This window comes from Amphibalanus amphitrite, unplaced genomic scaffold, assembly GCF_019059575.1.
Source record: "Amphibalanus amphitrite isolate SeventyFive unplaced genomic scaffold, NRLGWU_Aamphi_draft 000896F_arrow, whole genome shotgun sequence".
NCBI lineage: Eukaryota > Metazoa > Arthropoda > Thecostraca > Balanomorpha > Balanidae > Amphibalanus > Amphibalanus amphitrite.
Window position 1 is genome coordinate 202,657 of NW_024882390.1, and position 18,860 is coordinate 221,516.

Here is an 18,860-nt window from a genome sequence, read left to right on the forward strand (position 1 = left end):
GGCGCGCCGCGGCCAGGACAGACCAGTTCAGCTCTACGGGCCGCCTCCTTCGCACCATCCTCCAGCGGTCGGTTCACACCGTTCGCACAGTGACTGTCAGCAGGTTGTGGCAGACGCACTTCTCCAGAACACTGAACATCTACAGATTCTCACCGATCCGAACCAGCTTACCTATCCAGCACAAGAGACAAACTTCAGCGGATTATCTCCTAAAGAGTATCCGTCCAAATCCGAAACACTCTTCACTCATCTTCTACGTCATCTCAAAAACCTCCACTGTTTTCTCCATTCTGCAACCATGCCCGCCTGGAGTACCGCGCGTGAGGCTCTGGGCCTACAGGAGGTCATCGCCAACAAGGACCTGTGGAAGGCGCTGCTGGCAGAGTTCGTGGGCACGCTGTTCCTGGTGTTCCTTGGCTGTCTGACTACCATCGGCTGGCAGGACGAGGGCTACGCGCCGTCCATGGTGCAGATCGCCATCGGCTTCGGCATCACAGTGGCCACCATGGCACAGGTGAGGGCGGGGTCAGATGTCAGAGGGCAAGGATCAGTGAGCGGGAAAGAAGGGTCAGAGAACAGGTCAAAAGTCAGAGGACGGATCAGAGGTCAGAGAATGGAAATAAGGTCAGAGAGGGGTCAGATATTGGAGAAGGGGTGCCATAGAGTGGGAGCAGGGGTCAGAGACAGAGCCAGAATCCTTATCAGGGGTTAGAAAACGGACACCGGTCAGGGTTCAGAGACTGGATCTTGGTTTTGGTGACTGGGATAGGTGTCACTGGATGTGGGTCGATGACCAGGGAAAGGGTGAGGGACGAGGGTTCTTTGACAAGGGATATTCTGGGCGGGGACACTACAAGGACACTGTGGGTGGTGTCGTGGTCAGGGATAGTGGGTGGTTATCCTGTTAAATGTCATGTTAAAATGTTAAGGTCATGTTAAACTATCTACCAAAATGTGATGGAACAGATAAATACCGGCAGGTATAAGGTAAATTTATGCCTAGGTATGAATTGAACATATTTGTACGGATCTTCATTGCCTGTGAGAATAGTTGTCCGTCTAGCACCGTGTTGACTAGCGATCAGACTTGTAAGCGATTCAACTCTGATTGAATCGATTCTCATGAATCGCTTGAAAATGCCGACTCACTGTGATTGAGTCGGTTGAATCACCTCTTGTCACCATATGAATCCTGATTGAATCGGTCACACACGGCAACTGCAAGTGATTGAGTCGGCAACTCATCGATTCAAGTTGATTGAATTAACAAAATGATTCAATCACCATGTGCTGGAAATTGAAGTTATGACCATATTTAGTACTATATTATGTAGAAATATATGTGGCATTTGCAGCATAGTCACACACAATGCACTGCAAATTTTTCAGGTATTTTGTCAGTATTATAAATGCGCACAGCCATTATTATTGGAAAAAACATAAAAATTTTGTTTTAAGTTTTTAATCAAACTGTAAACACAAATTATACATAAATGTCAGTGCATGTAGATGAAAAAATGAATGTAATGTTTCTTTCCAGTGCCCTAAAATCAGTATAGTAATCAAGTTAACAGTAGCAGTAAGCAGGCGCACATTGCTCAACACACATGTTTTAGATATCATGTTAATCTTTATATTTTCAATACCCTGTTTCATCAGGACATTTGTGAGTAAGCAAAACATATTGATGAATACACAATGCATGTTTACATTATAATTTGGTAACCTTAGTTACTGATTTGATTTTGGGCTAAGGGTCATAAATTGCTTGATTTAACCCATGGTCTTCTCACTCACTTTACATTTCCCAGCAGAATCAGCGTTTACCTATCAACGTAAATAATTGGAATACCTTGGCTTATGATCGTTGATGGATCTGTCACATATTGCCGTGGTGGCTCCCAATTACACAAAAGTAAAGATACAATGGCAAAAAGTAGATACATACCCTACCAGGTATTAAAAAACAACCACCTTCCCATCACCTCCACCATCACCCGAAAACTATTGTTTTCTTAGCTCAACAAACAATCTTTGATCCGTTTGGTGTTCTTCACCTTTTAGTTTTGAGGACCGCTAACAGTTTTGCATTCGATGGTAAATTCGGATTAGAGATTTGCCAGACTGCCCGCAATATTTGCCACATGCAAACCACGCAAAATACGCTTTTATGTCGCAGCTGCGTCAATATACGCTGCAACTACCTAGTGCTGGGCTAAATACATATAGATTTCTACTGTTGGATATTTTTTCTTTAATGAATTGGACAGGATAAAAAACTGTTTTACACGCATGCATAAATATGCTTAATTGAATCTAAAAATATAAACTATGTATTTTATATAGTTAAGTAATCCATGGTTCTGCTGCTAAATTAAAGATGGCTGCGCACTTAGCGCATGCGTACTTCAGTGTTAAAGACCTGGCTACACTATGCGTGTTCTGCGTGCGTTTTTTTGCGAACTTGCATGTTTTGCGTATATTATATAAACGTTAATAAAACCTTTTATGATAATTTAATAATTAATTTTTTTTTTTATAAAAATATAACAAAAAGAAAACATTCTATCGTTCCTTTCTAGAACCGTATATTATGCAAATCACGCAAACTCGCAAAAGCAAAAAACGCACGCAGAAAACGCGTCCTGGTAGCCAGGCCTTTACAACTTGCAACTCAGCTCCGCCGCGTATGAAGTTTGGTGTCTCGTGGGGCGGGCTTGGAATTGTTATTTAATATTTTGTCATTGAAAATATGGACGGTTGAGGTAGTTTTATCATGAGAGCATTCAGTTTATATTATGTAACTATTGAATAACTTCGTATGTGTCGATATTCCGTATTCTTGATAGTAAAGAAAACTTGTAGCACGCCGAAAATGTCTAGTCCTGTGTAATGCTTTACTGGCTTTACCACTGCCTCATAAAGTATCAATCATTTTTTTTTTTTGCATGGCTGATCACCAGCTATTTAAGCTTGGGTATCACAATTGATTTGAAAATTTTGTTCCTTTTCGATGATGCTGATAATATGTGGCAGTGTCCTGTGCAATTTTGCATGTTTCTTTTTGCAAGCGCCAAGCAGATAAATGAATTTTTATAAGTCCTCTGGTAGCTTCATTTGTAACAGAGCTTGTCTTTTCTGTACTTAAATTATCATCTTTACACAGTATTTATGTAAATATCTACAACTTTGTTGAGTTCAGTATAGATTTAGTACTTTTCTATGATTTTTTGGTATTTTTTAGTATATCTGGTTGGCATCTGTTTGGTATCAGTTTCCAAAAATGACTTAAATTGATATCACATATGTATAAATTTTGGATAACATCTTGATTGAATCGCGTTGAGTTAAATCATGAGTTGAGTCATTCCCTGAATCACGGATAATGGGATGAGTCGTGATTGAGTTGAATCACAGGGTCCATGAGTCGTGATTGAATCGCTTGGAAAATCAGTCTGTTTGATTGAGTTATGATTGAATCGGTCATTTCATCAAGTGAGTCGTGATTGAATTGATTGAATTTTTTTGAATCGCTTACAAGTCTGCTAGCGATTACTTAATTCTCAATTTTGAAAGACTCTTCTTCCGGCATTTATCCTGGCTTCTTTTCTCCGCTTATCAAAAACGTAATCGGAAAATGATGCGTCGGCTCAGAGATTTAGCTCAGCGGAACTAATGACGTAACGATTTCTGACAAGAATCATCTCCAGATCTTGTGTTTTGATCCGTGGTGAATAGCGGGGACTGGATGGTTCAAAACACCGTACGCGTGCCTGAGATTATTTCGCATTTAATCACGCACAGCTTAACTCGCCTCTGAATGAATGAAAGATGTTTCGGCACGGATGAGATCACCTTGATTCAGTGTCTTCGACAACTGATTGGCTGAAATTATAGTCTCTTTCGGATAGGAATGATTATGGAAAGTTCGAAATACTTTTCGTGTATATTTCTTCGTAAGTAGGTTATTTAATATTTACACTAGCTGAACTAAAGCGATAGCACCTACTACTGAGTGCTGATATCATTTTTAGATTATTGAAACACCCAAGCAACGCCAACTTCTTGCTATGTAGAACCATGAAAAATAGCAATACCGAACAAGTTAAGGTCAAAGAAAAAAAAAAAACATTAAGCATATTGATGCATGAAATTAAACATTTTCATGAATGTGAAGTCATATTTTCCAGTGGAAAGCATCAACAAAAGACGGAAACTTTGCAGATGTAACTACAATTTGAATTATGACATTGATTGTATAAATATGTATCACATTATTGAAAAACTCAAACCAGGCTCTACAGCAAGTTAAACTTTATAAACAGGGTTTTAAACTAAATTAAACTAGGGTAAACTAAAACTAGGGTTTTAAACTTTATAAACGTTATAAACAGGTTAAACTTTATAAACTTTATAACTTTATATAATTATGTTACATTTAGCAGCTGTTTATCTTATGCTATAACGTTTTGTGTCGTTTTTTCAGAGTATCGGTCACATCAGCGGGTGTCACATCAACCCTGCCGTGACGGTGGCCATGTTTGTGACGCGTAACATCCCGCTGTTCCGTGCCGTCTGCTACATCGTGATGCAGTGCCTGGGAGGCACCGCCGGATCGGCGCTGCTGAAGGTAAGGAAGGATACGGTGGGGCTGCTGCCCGAGGGAGATATGGGCATCGGGAAATAATAGTGCACACCGCATAATAAGTATTTTCAGAAATTATCGGAAGTGCCGACGTAGTTTGCACCAAACGAAAAATGTGCAAAAGTCGCGTCGTTATACCAATTACTGTGAGCTGTGACAGCTCCAACAACTCAATTATGACGCGAACTGCGAACACATTGCTGTCCACTACTGTTAGAAATCAAGCCAAATTATAGTCGTACTCAAACACTCAAACACAAACACAAAGATCAAACTCAGATGATTCAGTGGACTAAAACTGGGTGTATGTAGGTATGTAGCTACGAAACAGCTGCTGCGCATTGCCCCAAACACCACGCATGACATTATTTGCAAGTTAAAACAACGTTATGTAATGATGCACGGATTTGAAGCAGCATATCATGAGTTACTCAACCTTTGCACGACGATCTTTCTTGGTCAACACGTCGTAGGGGGAGTATGTTAACATCGAACGTCTCTGTCATCTGTTTATTAGCATTTTAGTGATATTAGTGATTATTAGTGATCACTAATAGTGAATTAGTGAAGATATCACTGTTTATTAGTGATATCTTTAAATGGCGGTCATATTTGTCAGATCAGAATCACGTGCGTAGCTAAGTTATTACTTAAAGGGAGATAATGACCTTTTTCCACAAAATCTGAGTTAGGACCATTTTCTGACAAAACACAACAAGTTATAATGTAAATTAAAACCATTTTGCTCAATTCGGTACCTTGCCGCAAATATCTCAACTTGAAGTCACGTTAGCGGGGAGCGCTGAAAATGACCGTTGAATAAGTACATCACTTTTTGGTACTTGCATGTAATTTTGTAAAATGAGCGTATTCCTTACATTTGATCTTCATCACATCTTAATTAATGGTCGTCTATAGTGCCTTCAAAAGATATTCATGGTTTGGGGGTGGTTTTTGTCTAAATTTACGCAACTATTTTTCCTGTTCATCATCTGACGCCATATGCTGCTATTTTAGTAGCAACGACTCAATTTTGAATCGGTCCCGCCGACTGCACAATAAAAGAAGATAGATACAACACTTTTGCGGCATCACTGAAAAACTTATGCAGTACTATTATCAAAATTCTCATAACATCGTTCGACAAACCTGAAGTCTTTTTGAAATAAATATGCTTGTATTTTTCGCTTCAGGCTCTGACGCCAAAATAATGAATTTCGTAGTCGCAATCGCAAGATTTGGCTGCGTTTCTGGCGCATGCCGTTCATTTGTGCCGCATGCCGCATGCCGAAACAAAGAAGAGTAGGCAATATGTACCCCCGAATTAGAATCTAATTAATTCTAAACCGAATTACCTCTAATTCAAATTAGAATCCTTACAACCAAGCAACGACAAGGCGATAACATAAACAAAAACCCAAGCGTCGCTGTTTGAAACAAAAGCGCCATATACTGCGACTTTTTTATAGAGAAGGACAACGCATTTCGGTGGGTGTTACAAGTACTGCAAGTACTGCTTCTTTTTTGCAAAAATAAAAACCTTTTTCACATACGAAAATGTGCTAGGAAATTTTCATATTTTATAGAAACTACAGTAGAAATAGTATAGATGTCGAGTAATTTTTATTTAAGAAAAAAGAAAGCTCATTATCTCCCTTTAAATATAACCTGTGTAAGGTGCATGAAACAGAACGCGACTCTGCATAGCAGAATAGAATGTAATGCTTTTTGGTGGTAGTGCTATGACCCATTCACACTTCTTGAGAAGCGGTGAACGTTATCACGGTGTCTGCATTCTCGATTATCCCGAACACCATTTGCGAGGATTGAGAAATGCACCCGTCGGAAATCAACCACGAGCGAATCGCTCATCCGTCCAGGAATAATAGTAGCACTGACAATCGGCAACCGGCATGCATTGCAAATAAGAAAGGTGAGAGCCCACCAACACCAATAATTGCGCAAGATACGACCACACTGTGCGAAGCTTTCAGTCTGCGTGAAGTGTTGCGTGGTCTCTTGAATAGCTACCGATCGCACGTGGAACGCCTGAGCGGACGTATTTACATACAAACGCAGCACACAGAGGATCTCCTTCCGATCTTTTTTTACGTAACCGAACTTCTGAGAGAGGCTCTCCGAGTTTTACCGGCCCAACATCTAGAAGACTCCGCGGGGCCTTTGGTCATCATCTGTCACCGAGCTGGACACGAGTATGAATCTGATGCGACATGACCGGCCGGGTGTGGGCCGGTCGAGGGCCGGCCCTTCAGCCGCTGCCGTCCTTGGGTGGAGGGGGATGTTCTTCCGATCACCATAGTGGGATCACCTACCGGGAGACAGCGTCTCCTAATGGACGCGGTGTCACGCACCCGTCGCGTGGCGCGTGGCTCGATCGGGAGAGACAAACAGGAGGTTTGGTGGTTGACGGTGGGGAAGACCGCCGCCGCCAGTTCCGCTAACCCTCACCACTGGCGACGGTGGCGGTGGGAGCATGGAGAGTTCACAGCGAAGCGATGTGACTGTAATAAATTCAGTGAAGTGAAGATGGCCTTTTTGATAAGGCACAGCGTTTTGTCTTGTGACATCACCATGTCAAACCTAGCGATACAAATAATGTTTGAAATTACGCTCCTCGTGATAAGATATTCCTTTCATATCTTTGCTAATTGACAAAAACAAATGCTAAGCAAATGCTTCGAAGAAATGCCCTACTTAAGTGGGATTGAGAGAGATTGAGAGAAATCAGAGAAGCTCGTACTTACTGCTTGGACCATCTTGGCTTGGCGGCTATTTCGTAAAAAGGAGAACCTGGGCAGCGCTTAAACTAAAAGAATCAAAGGTTTCAAATTCCAGCTGGAAAGCGCGACCCAGAACAAATGTCAAGTGGAGGAAGAGAAAGCATGCGAGTGTGCAGTGTGCACCTTGTCACCTTTTCAGCCACAGTGGGAAGAAAAACATTGTCAGATGCATTATGTAATATGGGTCTAAGCTGAATGCATAATCAATCAAAGATGCATTCTATCACTCGTGTCTGCGTCGCATAGTGGACACGGGACCCAATGACCTTACTTAGTTTTCTGCCACCTGTTCGTCTGTCCTGTGAAACCTCGTGACGTGCAGCGAAGAAACTGGTGCAAACGAGCGAACGCAGTGCGAAGTGATCCATCCTTTCGAGGCCGATCTATTCAACACCTCGTGTTCGCACGGTTTCACCATCGCCCGCTGAAGGACCATCTCACCTGTCCGTCTTGCGCGTGCCTTTACCGGTGTCGGGTCCGGCCGCAGCGGGTCATCCTGCAGCCGGTAAGGACGTGTCTCTGACGGGTTCCGGACAAAAAGTCAAATGATAAAAGGTAAAAGGATGATTAGACAACAGACATTACGTCAAAAGCAAGAAGTCAAAAATCTTAAAAGTCAACAGGTAAAAGGTCAACAAAGAGGAAAGTCAAAAGGCAAAAAGTCAAAAAGGATAAAACGTCAAAAGATAAAAAGTGAAATTGCCAAAAAGTCAATGAACAAAAAGTCAACTAGCATAGAAGTCAAAAGACAAAAAGTCAAATGGACATAAGGTCAAAAGATAAAAAGTAAAAACGGCAAAAAGTCAAATTGCCAAAAAGTAAAAAGGACAAAAGTCGAAAGACAAAAAGTGAACAGGACATAAAGTCAAAATCCAAAAAACCAAAAGGACAGAAAGTCAAAAGGACAAAAAGTCAAAAAACAACAAGTCAACCGGGCATGAAGTCAAAATAAAAAGTCAAAAGGTCAAAAAGTCAAAAAGACATATAGTCAAAGTCCAAAAAGTCAAAAGGACAAAAAATCAAAGGAACAAAAGTCAAAAGGACAAAAAGTGAAGAAGACAAAGGTCAAAAGACGAAAAGTCAACAGGACATAAAGTCAAATTACGAAAAAATCCAAAGGAAAAAAGCCAAAATCCAAAAACTCAAAAGGCCAAGTCAAAGAGACAAAGTCAATGACACCTGGATCATCAGTCATTACATACATGAGATAACATTTACAAACAGCTGTACACAATTAAGCAGGATGCTGCACAATATAACCTGCATCATTGGACATTGAAGCGAGACTGCCTCCATTGCGCGACTGATGGGATTCCCATGGCCCGCAACCGCGACTCAGCTGGTCACACGGGCATGCTTGGCTGAAATCTGACACACATCCGTTGACACTTACGTGCTGGGTGGGAGCTCGCTCGCATCGTAAGGTTGTCATGAGGCAGCGTTACATGATCCTTCGAGACAACTGGCTGTCCCAGGCGCAGTTTACTGGAATTATTTCAACAAATATAGTAACCCGGAATGTTATCGATACGAAAGGTTCGCTTGTTCAAATTTCCTATATTGTGTAGGGAGACGTTTCTCATCAATTGATTCCGTCACGGGTTCTATGAGCGATTTCACACTTTTATTATAGTTCAAGCGTATTGTATGGTGTACAATTGGTACAATAGTAAAGCGCGTCGTTTCTTTTAGATAGGTGAAAGTTGGAACGAGAGGCAATTGTGTGATTGTCGGATTGTCCTGCCTTGAAAGGAACGCTCATATCAGCATCAACAGACAACACCATGTTAATATTCACGGACTGCATACAATTAAGGTGACCAATTTTCATCGAAATGTATAGGTCAATTATCGAGATGCGATTGCTAAAAACACAATTTTTTTAGGACCTCGGAGCTGTGACATCCAAGGAGAGGTGACAAGTATAGCGCATTGTGGCCACCCCAGTTACTGTCCCTTTCCTTCATCTTCGCCTCCGTCCTACGTCTCCTTATCGGAACTGCCCCCCCCCCCCCCCCGCCACCAGCAGGCACAGTACGCCAACTTTATATAGACCAGTAAAACGCCTTTTGGGCGAAGAATGAGCGAGCGAGATAGTGAGCCCTGCACGTGCGGAAGGGCGAGAGGGTACTTCCAACGGGCTTGTGCAAAGCACCCTTCTAACCGGTCGCTAGCGGTGTGCCAAATTTGAACGCAATCGGCCCAGCCGTTCCTGAGATCTGGAAGCGGCATTCTGCACGTGCGCACGTGCAAACGGGGTCCAAAATGACTTTTGCACGGCACCCTACTAACCGGTCCCCAACCGTGTACCAAATTTGAGCGCAATCGGCGCAGCCGTTCTCGAGATCTGGAAACGCCCCCTGCACGTGCGCACGTGCAGTAGCACCCTAACCGCAACACATGGGAATGCATTGCCTGGTGGGTGTCTACCTGTATGCCAAGTTTCAGCAAAATCGCCCCAGTAATTACCGAGTTACTGAAATGGGAACAAATTTGACACCTCTTATTGTTGTATTTTGCACGTGCACTGGGGTTGACCCACATGCATCAAGAGTATCCGTCCTTTGGTAGAAAGGATGCAGCTACCCTATAAAAATTACCGCAAGACAATTGCTCAAGCCGCTACTGAGATATGGGCCTCTCAAAATCACTACTTTTGCAAAACTGCTTGAACACCCTTGACTTTTCACGTGGCACGTGCCACGACGGTGACTTAGATGCATCACAAGTAGTCAATTACGGGGTAGAAGGGATGGGGCTACCCAACAAAAAAGACCGCAGGCCAATCGGTCCAGCGGTTGCTGAGATATAAGCCTCTCAAAAGCGTTACAGGCCGGGCCGGGCCGGGCCGGGCCGCTCATACTGAGATTTTTCCGTTATATTGAAAAGACTCGCTTCGCTCGCTGCGCTCGCTCGCTCGTAATAAGTTCACATTCCCATTATGCTTTTTAAAGCAAAGTAAAAATAGGTAGGAGCGTTCTTATCGGTAGTGTCGGGGCACGCACGGGGACGCGCCGAGACGCGCTATGCGGTGCAGCCGGCGCCCAGCGGGCGGCGGCCGGGGATCAGGTGGCCCGGCGCGGGTCAGTCGCCGACCGGAGACGCGGGCTGCGGCGTACTTGTACCGACTTAGCTAACGACTGCTGTTAAAGACTACTTTTTGCTGTTGACTACATTTCGCGCATCAACTTTTCGCGCACCTATTAACTATTTGCTTGTTGCCTTTTTGTGTGTTGACTTTTAGCGTGTTGACTTTTAAGCATGTTGACTTTTAGCGTGTTGACTTTTAGCATGTTGACCTTTCGCGTGTTGACTTTTAGCGTGTTGACTTTTAGGCGTGTTGACTTTTAGCGTCTTGACTTTTTGCGTGTTGACTTTTTGCGCTTTGACATTTTGCGTGTTGACTTTATGCGTGTTGACTTTTAGCGTGTTGACTTTTAGCGCGTTGACTTTTTGACATGTCGGCTTTTTGTCTCTTTGACATTATGTTTTTTGACTTCTTGCGTGTTGACTTTTAGCTTGTTGACTTCTGGCGTGTTGACTTTTTGGCAGGTTGACTTTTTGTTCATTTGACATTTTGTCCTTTGACTTCTTGCGATGTTGACTTTCTGTCTGTTGACTTAATGTCCTTTGACTTTTTATCCGTTTACTTTTAACGTTTTGACTTTTCATCCGGGAATCGTCTCTGACATCGATATACCTGCGTACGTGGTGAGAGGCCCGCGCGGCGGACACGCGAGCTCAGCTGAGGGGCGCCGCCGACCCGCCCAGGCCACCTGCGCCGGATGGAGGCCGGGTTTGGGAGGCCACCACTCTGCGTATCTCTGTCCTGTCGCGGTGCTGCCGAGGTCACACCCTGCAGGACCAGTTGGGAGTATTGTCCTTCGGGGACTCCATGTATATGGATCAGCGCAGAGAACATGAATAGTTGATGTGGTAGTGACACGCCGACTGGCACGAGGCGAGCACGCGGGTACACGACTGTAACTGAGGGCTGATTATAGACGTGCGTGAGCACTTGTGTAAAATATGTAACAATGCCATGTCTCCTTGAATCACGGATGTATATTTAATGGTTAAACATTGAACTTAGTCTCTTTCTTTCACTCTCATTTTTCGTAATTATGTGAAATATGTAACAATGTCATGTCTCCTTGAATCGCGGATGTATATTTAATACCTGTAACATTGAACTTAAGTCTCTTTCTTGCACTCTCGTTTTTTCGTAATTTTAATTTCCCTTATTTCACACAAACAATAGAGGTACATATTTGTGAAAGTAGTTTTTTTCTAATTTGTCTAAGACGTGGAAAACCTGCATATATTTGGACCACAACTTCTCGCCCCATAAATCTTGCAAGAATTGACGAGGCTTATACGGACATGAGATGAGACATGGACGTACCAAGATTTACGTTACCTATCCGTGACAGATCATTAATGCAGTACACACCCCTCGCCTTGAGCGGTATAATTTTGTCAATAACCCGTTGGCAAATGCCTTGGCACGTCTTGTGACCGTTAAGTCAAGGCGCACTGTCATCAGAGAAGCCGTATATACGGCAGATCAGCTGGTCTCGTGTCCGGTGTTCGTGAGCCAGCATGCCTCATCGGTAATAAACCAAGCCTTGATTTACTCATGCGTTCTGTCTGGGCTCACAGTCTGCAATGACAGGAATTCAAGACATGCAGTCGAGTTGTCCGTTACGGATGTCAGTGTTCGTGATTAAGTCTATTGCGGTATATGCCACTTCATAGCCAATGAATGCGTTGCAATTATTGTTGTATGGCCTCGGCCCTTGCATTGCATCTCGTTGAACCATGCATTCCGACGTGTTTGTCCAACATATTTCTCACATGCGTGCCATGTCAAAAGTGTTACACATCATCACAGAATCATTTCAGATAGGATTTAATATTACATACAAATAAGTGACCAAAATATGCACTTCCTAAAATACCATGCTTCGACTTATCGTGTCAATAATCGCGATAAACAATTTATACCCTACACCTGCACCGCATTCACACGCGCATTGTCCCACATCTGACCTCTCCCTCTCCCCCCGCAGGCGCTGACTCCGGAGGGCATCCAGGGCTCTCTGGGCATGACCCAGGTGCACCCGGAGCTGACGGCCGCGCAGGGGTTCGGCATCGAGGTGCTCATCACCTTCGTCCTGGTGTTCGTCGTGTTCGGTGTCTGTGACGAGAAGAGGACAGACGTGCTCGGCGCCGGGCCGCTGGCCATCGGACTGGCCGTCACCACGTGCCACGTGGGAGCGGTGAGTGTCAAGGGTGTCAGGGGTGTCAGTGTCAGGGGTGTCAGAGGTGTCAGTGTCAGGGGTGTCAGTGTCAGGGGTCATCGGACTGGCCGTCACCACGTGTCACGTGGGAGCGGTGGGTGTCAGAGGTCTCAGGCGTGTCAGGGTGTCAGAGGTGTCAGTGTCAGTGTGTCAGGGTATCAGGAACAGAGAGTGTCACGGGAAGGTCTGACTGTCCCGGGAAGGTCCCTACGTGTTACCCCGAAGCTGTGTCCAGTTGCCAGAAATCAGAGGCGTGAGAGTCTCTGTTGTCAGGGTTTCAGTCGTCAGGGTGTGTCAACAGGCGAAGTATCTGAGCAGCGTCGGGAATGATGAGGCCCTTTGTGTTTTCACCTATTAGTTCTCAGTTTTTTCCCCGGCTATTGATGCTTATAAGGATGCTTTCCGGCGCTACTCTTCTTTGTTGATTTAGTTACTAAGGACCTCCTGCTTCCTGACAGTATCCATCACTTAGTTAAATCAGTCGGCGCTATTTTTGCACACCGACCTCCTGTTGTGATGACTGATAGACTACAGCCGTCACCTGGGGCTATTGTGAAACATGGTGACGGCCCGACTACCCGGAACAACTTCAACAACCTGCCGCCTGGCAACATTCCTGCCAAACCATATGCCCAGGCGCGAGAGAGCCTAATGGGAACATACTGCTATATCATGGTGCTTCTCATTAGGGGCACCAGTGCGATCCATAGATGAGAGGACGTAACATGTGTAAATTTTGGGGCTCAATGGTGCATTATTCATGGTTCTAGAGTTTCCCGAGTAGTGTTGGGTTGAACAGTGATCAGCACTTTATTCGTGTGTGTTTCCATGAGCTTCAATGCAATTGACAATATTGAATGGAATTGAACTTAGTGCATTGAAGTACTGCATCCAACGCATCCATGTGAAACATTACGATGCTTCTGTAAGCTAAGGAAAACAGATCTTACGTCCTGCAATGTTATCTATTGTGATGTTATAACAAATGTGGTGGAGGGGTCGCTCAGACAGACCGAATTTGGCTGTGAAGTGTGAATTCAGTGTTTTTGTCGGCGACTTGATGTATGAGGCTAGTTCATCACACAGCCTAGCTGTTTATGCATTTCAGTAAAGGATCGTTGTGATGTAGAAATTTGCATTTCTACGAGATGTGACCAATTTTATAAATGACTTACTGTACGCAAATTAGTTATGACCTATAACTAGTTCAATGCATGATAAATGCCGACATTTTTTCCTAGCGAAGAGTTGAAGGCTAAATTATAAAAAAGCTCGCAGTCATCATTCAAGTCTAGTCGAAATCCTCTTTCGTCAACAAATTCTTGTCTTGTTCTTTTCCCTTAGCGTTTTGTTGATTTTTTTCTATAATCCTAGGATTGTTTGTTTGAGCGCTGTACGGATCATCGTTCAACATGTTCTCGTTTTTATTTCATAAGGGTAATCTCAACGCAAAAGAGTTTCTTATTTAAGTATGTCTTAACCATTTTCACAGTCGTATCATTTTAGTCATATCCTGTCATATCACAATTTTAGTCATCGAGTCATATCATACGCTTAAGTTATAACAAAAGTACGTATTACATTAACGCATACTTTGTTACATTTAGCTCTGAACTTATTGCTCATTTCTCCGTTCGCAGCTGAAGTGCACCGGTGCCTCGATGAACCCGGCGAGGTCGTTTGGACCTGCCGTTGTCACCGGAATCTGGGCTAACCACTGGGTGAGTAACGGGGTCAGGGGTCGACTCAATGGGTGTGTGTGTAGAAAGGGTAACCTGACGACGCGGTGTGTGTTCTTGTCGTTCGGTTCAAATAGCGAAATGACGTTTAGTGGGGACAGTAAGTTTTTATTTCGGAGGATCGCTCCGTCGGTTAACATCCAAGAACCAAAGTGCTGATATAAAAACACTGGAGCTATCAATCTGAGCCTTTTTCTAGTAACTTTTAGATGTTATCACTTTTATTGGAGTGTAAGTATTCGCTCTAAGTGGGGTTTTCTTGTTAGTCGTGTTACACTTCATTCACTCGTCACCAGCGACATGTTTTCAAGGATCTTATTCTCCTACGAGTATATTTTGCTGTTACACCGTCCTAAGTGGTATCGGAATTTCGTACATCTCAAACAAAATAGCAGCGCGGCTGTCGGGCATTTCCCCAAATACCCTTTACGTGGTGATAGGTGAAGTAGCGCGCTCATTCCGCGAGTCATCGGTCGTGTTTTGTCTCGACGTTGTCTTGTCTCAATAGTACGCCTGGCCACCGAGCCCGCGTTTGGGAATGTTCCGGTCTCTGATCCACGTGGTTGGCACGGTGTCAATATTGACCCGACCGGTCTCCACCGTTATGTTCTGCTCTCCACCGCTGCTTTGTCGGGTCAGTGGGCGTCGGGCGAACAATCCCACCGGATAGGTCCGCCTCCAGATCCAGTAGCTCAGGCGACGGTCAGGTCAGGAAGACAAATCGACCCAGGAAGGGTGTAGTGTTACCGGGAGGTCACAGGAGGGCACAGCGGCCCAGGGAGGGTGCAGTGTTACCCGGAGGTCACATAGAGGTTACATTGTTACCGGGAGGTCACAGGAAGTCACACCGGCCCAGAGAGGGTGCAGTGTTACTGGAAGGTCACAGGGAGGGTGCAGTCTTACTGGTGGTCACAGGGAGACACACTGGCCCAGAGAGGGTGCAGTGTTACTGGAAGGTCACAGAGAGGTGCGGTGTTACTGGAGGTCCCAGAGAGACACACCGACCCATTGAGGGTCTTACAGGAGGTCACAGGGGAGAGCGAGGGTGCAGTGTTGCTGGGAGCTCTCAGGGAGGGTGCAGTGTAACCCGCAGGTCACAAGGGAAGGAAGGGTGCAGTGTTGCTTGTAGCTCTCAGGGAGGTGCAGTGTAACCCAGAGGTCACAGGAAGGGTGCATTGTTACTGGAGGTCACAGGGTAGATGCTCTGCCACATGAGTTCACAGCGGCGAGTGCATACTGTTACCAGGGGACGCCCCGACCCCGCCGGGACGTATGCTCACGGCAGAGAGAGCCGCGGTTCAGGGCCACGGCGCCTGACCGATAGCGTTTATGAATAAACCAATAGCAACAGAGACGTCGTGGTCGTTATAGCTGCAGGGAGACGGACACCTGGGGCAGGTTTCTAGGTGTCAGACAGACGCTGGAGTCACAGGATCGCTGTGTTACTCCTGCCACAAACAGTTGAAAATTCGATTCGATACATCAACCTTGAACAAAAAATTTGCTCTAAGATAGCAGCTTTGAACATTGAACAATCCTGTTCAAAATCGGAAACGGAAAAAGAATAGCTCAAAATATTAAAGGCAAGGTGTATGCTTTCATTTGAAAAAGCAGATCTGTCAAGAATCAGTCCGGGCAACTAAAAGCTAGACCCTTGGCTTGAAATCAATCGTTTTCTGAAACTTTTGCTGAAGCTGGAGCAGCGCACAATAACATCGGATCGCTTTATTTTTAAAGTGATATGTAAAGTGGGAGTAGCTGGTTAAACCAGGAATTTTACTGGTTAAAAATCTTAAATGTAATTAATAAATTTCAAATTAACCGATCACCCCTAAACAATTAACACGTCGGTGACAATAGCCTGCTCAGTGCTCAATCTGTCCGTATGTCAGTGTGTCGGTGTTATGATCTGTGCGACCCGTCTGTCCGTCTGTCCGTTCGTCTATCTGACTGTTCGTCCGTCTGTCCGTCGGTCTGTCCGTCTCTTCATCTGATATCTGTCTGTCTGTCCGTCCGTCCATCCGTCCATACGTCCGTCCGTCCGTCTGTCCTTCCGTCTGTTCATCTATCCGTCTCTCCGTCTGTCTGTCTGTCTGTCTGTCTGTCTGTCTGTCTGTCTGTCTGTCTGTCTGTCTGTCTGTCTGTCTGTCTGTCTGTCTGTCTGTCTGTCTGTCTGTCTGTCTATCTGTCTGTCTGTCTGTCTGTCTGTCTGTCTGTCCGTCCTTCCGTCTGTCCATCTATCCGTCTCTCCGTCTGTCTGTCTGTCTGTCTGTCTGTCTGTCTGTCCGTTTGTCCATCTATCCGTCGGCTCCGTTTGTCCGTCTGTCTGTCTCCCAGCTCAGATTCGTCCCGATCAAAGTGGACAATACCTTCTCCGTTCTCTTCTCCACTCGCTCTTAGAGATAGCATCCAACCACCGTGATCGCTGGTCATGGACGAAGAGCTGATGGTCGGATAAAAACTGGGATCGACGCCCTGTGTCGTGTCAGGTCGTAAAAGGACCATACCCGTGTTGGGAGAGCGCTGTAACGTTATGGCGCTCCTGAGGATCAGGATTCAGGGGTGATCTACGGATGTTTTTATCTGTTATTGTAAAATGAAATTATTCAAATCGATTTTGAATATTTTTCATTTTCTTCATTAGATAGCACCATTGCCACTCTGCCGATTAAGTAAGAACCCAAATAAATGCGATGTGATTAACCCCCTATGTTCACGGTAACTCACAATTGCACTCTCCTGTGTGGCTTGTTTCCACGCTTCAGCCGTATGTGTGCCCTGATTTCTGCCATGTTCCATGAGTGTGTGCAATGTGCATGTCCTGCTTGTGCTGCACCCTGTATGCCAGAGGGAGAACGGGTCCCCGCTCGCTGATGCCAGAGCGAGACACGCTTTTTGGTGCCGGCGCCGGGGGCGAGCCCTGTTTCCTCTGTGCCACAGCAGGGCCCGTGCCACAGCAGGGCCCGCGCGCTGGTGCCGGGGCGGGCCCCCTCTCCCCTGTGCCAGGCTGGGCGGGGTCCGCTCGCTGGTGCCGGGGGGCGGTGCCTGCTCCTTGGTGCCGGGGCCCGCTCACCCTTTGTGCCAGAGGCTGGGCCCGCTCTCTAATTCCCTGCGGGCCCGCTCGCTGGTGCCGGCGGCCCGCTCCGTGCTCTGACGGACCCTCCGCTGGCTTCGGCAGGTGTTCTGGGCGGGCCCGCTGCTGGGGGGCCTCCTGGCCGCCGTTCTGTACTCGGTGGCGTTCCGCGCCGACCGTCTGGGCTCTCCTCGCTCGACAGGGGACGAGAGCAAGCCGGAGAAATACGAGCCCTAGACTCGGCCAGGTATCTGCCGGGGCGCCCGGACAAGTCCGCAGCGCTAACGTAAGCTGCTGCTGGCTGTGGAGCGGGCTTGGGTCGCAGCACTGCCTGATTTTCGAGTAGTGCTCTGTTGTGTTGTTGACTGCATCATTTATATGGAATGTGGCTGGAACGTCTAAATGCTTCTAACTAACGCCTGGGATGTGGTTCACCCTTGAACTAACATCTTTTAAAGATGCTCAATGTTTTTATGGTGAAATTAAGTTACTGGTCTTATTTTGGAATACCATTTTTAAATCGCAGCAATAATTCGTTCGTCTTTATTTACAAACAGCGAATCTATGCCTAAAATATCTGGATATCGGAGCTGTTTCAAAAATGTAAGAGCTCAGAAATATATTTTGCACGATGTACAAAGCTGCTATCTCAGTTCGAATTAAATGCCAAGGGTGAACTTCTTCCCTCAGTCTTGCCTGAGTGTTTCCGTTACTCCATCTATGTCTTTGGGCTAATTTTCAAGTAATTTTCGTTCCGCGCCGCACGCGGAACGCGGGCGGCGCGTACGTTCCGGATGTTATCATGCATTACTTCATTTAACTTAGCCACTTACTTTGATTAGCTTGGTAACAAGCCGACAATAACCATGCTTGGTAAATTTAACACATATTTTATGTGGTGTCGTATTACGTGATTTAGTGATGTAAGCACCATTTGACAATTGACACACATTAAACAAAATTGAAAACGGTTATGCATCGCAATTCAGTTTGGAAGTGGATGAGACGACACATTTCATGATGAAATCCGACAGTGGCGACAAAAAGCAGATGCTATATGATTCACCCTATAAAGGGCCTATTCAATACGCTGATTGGCTGTCGGTGTCTTGTCTTCAATCAGTTTAACCCATGGTGGTGTGGACCAGAACGTTCTTCCTACTCCCAATAGAAACGATGAGATTGGAGCGGAGCGAAGGTCACCGAACACTGAAGAGAATTAATCACGACAAGTCGATGTGGTGATATCGGTCCAACAGGGTTTCAGACTTGTCGGTTATGGATGGACAGGTGCTATCA

The 18,860-nt window shown here is 45.3% G+C and overlaps 1 protein-coding gene across 4 annotated transcripts in view; it reads left to right on the forward strand.

Moving 5' to 3' along the window:
* The window catches only part of LOC122367782 (aquaporin AQPAe.a-like), a 20,401-nt gene continuing 1,541 nt past the window's right edge, over positions 1-18,860 (forward strand). Inside the window, exons 1-6 of one of the 4 annotated variants that reach the window (XM_043341194.1) lie at positions 25-514; positions 4,487-4,630; positions 12,519-12,691; positions 12,807-12,843; positions 14,390-14,470; positions 17,667-17,808. In XM_043341194.1, coding sequence (XP_043197129.1) covers positions 299-514; positions 4,487-4,630; positions 12,519-12,691; positions 12,807-12,843; positions 14,390-14,470; positions 17,667-17,798 — 783 coding nt within the window. In that variant the 5' untranslated portion in view covers positions 25-298 and the 3' untranslated portion in view covers positions 17,799-17,808. Of the gene's footprint in view, positions 515-4,486; positions 4,631-12,518; positions 12,729-12,806; positions 12,844-14,389; positions 14,471-17,666; positions 17,809-18,860 lie in introns of all 4 variants that reach the window. The other 3 variants (XM_043341192.1, XM_043341191.1, XM_043341190.1) reach the window with 3 other exon arrangements.